Source organism: Nicotiana sylvestris, chromosome 9 (assembly GCF_000393655.2).
Source record: "Nicotiana sylvestris chromosome 9, ASM39365v2, whole genome shotgun sequence".
NCBI classification, from domain to species: Eukaryota; Viridiplantae; Streptophyta; class Magnoliopsida; order Solanales; family Solanaceae; genus Nicotiana; species Nicotiana sylvestris.
In genome coordinates, this window is record NC_091065.1 from 97,668,950 (window position 1) to 97,673,712 (window position 4,763).

Here is a 4,763-nt window from a genome sequence, read left to right on the forward strand (position 1 = left end):
GTAATGTCACAAACATTCCAAATATAGCATGATACGGGTCCTAAATTACCCGGATAATAGCATAATAGTAGCTATGTACGGACTCTAACCCCACGATTTTTACTAATTTTTACATGTTATTCTATCCATAATCTAGGTATTTAACTCACATTTGGTAGGAATTACTTACCTCCAAAAGCTAGGTCGAAATCCCCTCTTTGAGAGCTCTCCGATCGCCCAAGTGTGGAAGAAAAGGAGTCAAAAATGCCTAACTCCCGTATTTAATGAAGTGCACTATCCCAATGATTTTTGCACTTGCGGTGCACTACCCGCATCTGCGGTCCCACTTCTGCGGACGAGGGTCAGCTTCTACAGAATTGGCTAGGCCGGCTGGGTCACTTCTATGGACAAGCTCCCGCTCCTACAGTCCTGCTTCAACGGAAAGGGTGCCGTATTTCCGGAACCTGGGTTGCCCTCCTTGGGCCGCATCTGCGAGGCCTGGCCCGCACCTGCGAGCTTGCACCTACGACTGACCAACCATAGGTGTGGTTATGATAGCAGCTGGAGCTTCAGCTCTTGCTCCAAACTTTCAACTTGGTCCGGCCCTCGTCTGATTGACGCTCGAGGCCCCCAGGGCCCCGCCCAAACATACCAACAAGTTCGAAATAATAAAAATGGCTCGCTTAAACTCTCGGAATGCCCGAAACAACATTAAAACTAAAAATCACACCCTAAAACCAATTGAATCAAACTTAAGAACTTCAAGTTCTTCAATTTACTTCCAATACGCCGAAACGTACTTATACTACTCGGAATGACACCAAATTTTGCGTACAAGTCTTAAATGACATTACAGAACTATTCCCAGTCTCGAAATTCTGTTTGGACCTCAATATCACCAAAACCCGCTCCAAACCAAATTTAAAGAACTTTCAAAACCTTCAAGAACCAACTTTCACTATTAGGAACCAAAACACTCCCGGGTCATCCAAAACCCAATCCGAACATATGCCCAAGTCCAAAATCTCCATACAAACCTAATGGAACCGTCAAATCCCAATTTCGAGGTCGTTTACTCAAAATATTGACCGAAGTCAAACTTGGCCTTTTTAAGCCAACTTTAAGGAACCAGTGTGTACCGATTTCAACCCAAACTCTTCCAAATCCCGAACCAACCATCCCTGCAAGTCATAAATCAGTAAAAGTAAGTACGGGAAGTCTTATTTAGGGGAACTGGGTTCTAGAAAGTAAAGCGACCGATTGAGTCATTACATTCTCCACCTCTTAAACAAACATTCGTCCACGAATGAGTTTAGATTCATACTTGAAGTGCTAAATAGGTGTGGATATCTGCTCCGCATGTCCTTCTCGGACTCCTAGGTCATCTCCTTGACTGGTTGGCCCCTCTACTGAACCTTTACCATAGAAATCCTTTTGGATCTCAATTGGCGATCCTATCTAGTAACAATAGCAATTCGTTCCTCCTCATAACCAAATCTCTCATCTAACTGAATAGTGCAGAAGTCTAACACGTGTGACAAGTCGGCATGATATCTCCGGAGCATAGACACGTGAAAAACCGGATGAACCCCTGAAAGGCTAGGAGGTAAAGCAAGCTCATAAGCAACCTCCCCAACTCGCCTCAACACCTCAAATGGGCCTATAAACCTTGGGATCAACTTGCCCTTCTTTCTGAAACTCATGATACCCTTCATCGGCGAAACTTTCAAGAGAACATTCTCACCGACCATAAATGATACATCATATGCCTTCTGATCCGCATAACTCTTCTGTCTGGACTGTGCTGTGTGAAGCCACTCCTGGATCAACTTTACCTTTTCCAAGGCATCCTTTACCAAATCAGTACCATATAATCTAGCATGGCCGGGCTCAAACCACCCGATGGGAGAACAAGATCGCTGACCATATAAAGCCTCAAATGGAGCCATTTTGATATTGGAATGATAGTTGTTGTTGTAAGCAAACTCAAGCAAAGTTAAAAACTGATACCACTTCCCTACAAAGTCAATCACATATGCTCTCAGCATGTCCTCCAGGATCTGAATTGTCCGCTCCGATTGCTCGTCGGTCTATGGATGAAATGCTGTGTTGAGCTCTACACAGGTCCCCAGCTCACTCTGTATGGCTCTCTAAAAATGTGAAGTGAACTGAGGGCCTCTATATGATATGATGGAAATAGGCACACCGTGCAACCGAACTATCTCATGAATATAAATCTGGGCTAACTTTTGTGAAGTATATGTAGTCATAACCGGAATGAAGTGTGTCGACTTGGTCAACTTGTCGACAATGACCCAAACTACATCAAACTTTCGCAAGGTCCACGACAATCCAACTACGGAGTCCATTGTAATGCGCTTCCATTTCCACTCAGTTATAGCCATCTGCTGAAGCAGGCCACCTGGCCTCTAGTGCTCATACTTGACCTGTTGGCAATTTAGGCACCTAGCTACATACTTCACTATGCCTTTCTTTATCCGCCACCACCAATAATATTGTCTCAGGTCGCGATACAACTTCGTAGCACCTAGATGAATAGAATACCGAGAACTATGTGCCTCTTCTAGAATCCTCTCCCTCAAGCCATCGATATTAGGAACACATAGACGACCTTGGAGTCGTAGAACACCATCCTCGCCAATAGAAACCTCTTTTGCACTACCCTGTTGTACCGTCTCTCTAAAAATTTCCAAGTGCAGATCATCAATCTGTCGAGCTTTGATCTTCCTAATAGTGAAGACTGGGCCACAACATACGCAAGAACCCGGCTGGGCTCTGAAATATCCAGTTTCACAAGTCTAGTAGCCAAGGACTGAATGTCCAAAGCTAGTGGCCTCTCCTCTGCTGAAATGAATGCCAAGATACCCATACTCTCTGCCTTCCTACTTAAGACATCCGCGACCACATTTACCTTGCCCGGATGATAAAGAATGGTAATGTCATAATCCTTCAGTAACTCAATCCACCTACGCTGCCTCAAATTAAGATCCCTTTGATTGAACAAATGCTACAAGATACGATGATCAGTGTAAACCTCACATGACACCCCATAAAGGTAATGCCTCCAAATCTTAAGAGCATGAACAATCGCGGCTAACTCTAGTTCGTGCACAGGGTAATTTTTCTCATGAATCTTCAGCTGACGCAAAACATGTGCAATAACTCGCCCCTTCTGCATGAATACACAACCTAAGCCAATGCGTGAAGCATCGTAATACACCATATACATCCCTGAACCAGAAGGCAATAATAGAATCGGTGTTGTAGTCAAAGTTGTCTTGAGCTTCTGAAAGCTCGCCTCACAATCATTGGACCAACAAAATGGAGCACCCTTCTGGGTCAATCTAGTCAAAGGTGCTGCAATGGATGAAAATCCCTGTACAAACCGACGATAATAACCTGCTAATCCTAGGAAACTCCTGATCTCAGTCACCGAAGTGGGACATGGACAACTCTGAACTGCCTCAATCTTCTTGGGATCCACCTTAATACCCTCGCCTGATATGACATCCCCCAAGAATGCCACAGACTCTAGCCAAAACTCACACTTGGAGAACTTACCATACAGCTTCTATTCCCTCAAGGTTCGAAGCACCACTCTCAAATGCTGTTCGTGCTCCCCCAGGCTACGTGAGTAGATCAAAATGTCATCAATGAAAACAATGACAAACGAATTAATATAAGGCCTGAACACGCAGTTCATCAAATCCATAAATGTCGCAGGGGCGTTAGTCAAGCCGAAAGACATCACTAGAAATTCATAATGGCCATATCTAGTACGGAAGGCAGTATTCGGAATATCTGAATCCTGAATATTCAAATAATGGTACTCTGATCTCAAGTCGATCTTAGAGAACACCTTAACACCCTGCAACTAGTCAAATAGATCACTAATACGCGATAACGGGTACTTGTTCTTGTTGGTGACTTTGTTCAACTAGGGGTAATCAATACACATCTGCATAGTTCATCTTTCTTATTTACAAATAACACTGGTGCACCCCAAGGTGATACATTTGGTCTGACAAACCCCTTTGCTAACAACTCCTCAAGTTGCTCCTTTAGCTCCTTCAATGCTTTCGGAGTTGTACAGTACATTGGGATAGATATAGGCTGGGTACCTGGAGCCAAATCAATATAGAAATCAATATCACGATCTAGTAACATGCTTAGAAGATCAGAAATGAACACATCGACAAATTCCTGGACTATTGGCACTGAATCAATCGTCGGAGACTCTACAGTGGTGTCCCAAACATAAGCTAGATAAGCCAAACAAGCCTTCTCAACCATATGTCGAGCCTTCATAGAAAAGATAACCCGGCTAGATGTACTAACGAAGGAACCCTTTCACTCCAATCTCAGCAACTCTGGCATCGCTAACAAGGATGGAGTGATATGGGGATAACCAGTCCATGCCCAAGATGACCTCAAAGTTGATCATATCAAGTAACAGAAGGTCCGCACTAGTCTCGTAACCACAGAATGTGACAACACAGGACCGATAGATCCGCTCCACAACCACAGAATCGCCCACAAGAGTAGACACATAAATAAGAGTACCTAAGGACTCATGAATAATATCCAGGAAATGAGCAAATAGAGATGATATATATGAATAGGTAGATCCTGGATCAAATAACACCAAAGCATCCCTACCACAGACAGAAATAATACTTGTGATCACGACATCTAAGGCCAAAGCATTTGGTCTGGCCGGAAAAGCATAGAATCTGGCATGAGTGCCGGCTGGCTGGCCTCCA

At 43.9% G+C, this 4,763-nt stretch overlaps 1 protein-coding gene across 1 annotated transcript; it reads right to left on the reverse strand.

Moving 5' to 3' along the window:
* Positions 1–1,433: 1,433 nt before the first annotated feature.
* On the reverse strand, positions 1,434–4,293 carry LOC138877957 (uncharacterized). The gene is made up of 5 exons (XM_070157604.1): positions 3,985–4,293; positions 3,562–3,626; positions 3,099–3,419; positions 2,765–2,990; positions 1,434–2,069 (listed from the first exon to the last, which is right to left on the reverse strand). Exons 1-5 carry the CDS (start codon positions 4,291–4,293, stop codon positions 1,434–1,436), a joined length of 1,557 nt encoding a protein of 518 aa, XP_070013705.1.
* Positions 4,294–4,763: the final 470 nt, after the last annotated feature.

Bases quoted from the DNA above. Each gene is read 5' to 3' on its own strand.
- LOC138877957 (XM_070157604.1), bottom strand. From the start codon at position 4,293: ATGGTTGAGAAGGCTTGTTTGGCTTATCTAGCTTATGTTTGGGACACC. The intron at 3,420-3,561 runs GTAAGTTCTCCA...GACTGAGATCAG, and splicing joins GAGGGAATAGAAGCTGTATG to GAGTTTCCTAGGATTAGCAG. The intron at 2,070-2,764 runs GTTCTTGCGTAT...TTTCATCCATAG, and splicing joins ATATTTCAGAGCCCAGCCGG to ACCGACGAGCAATCGGAGCG.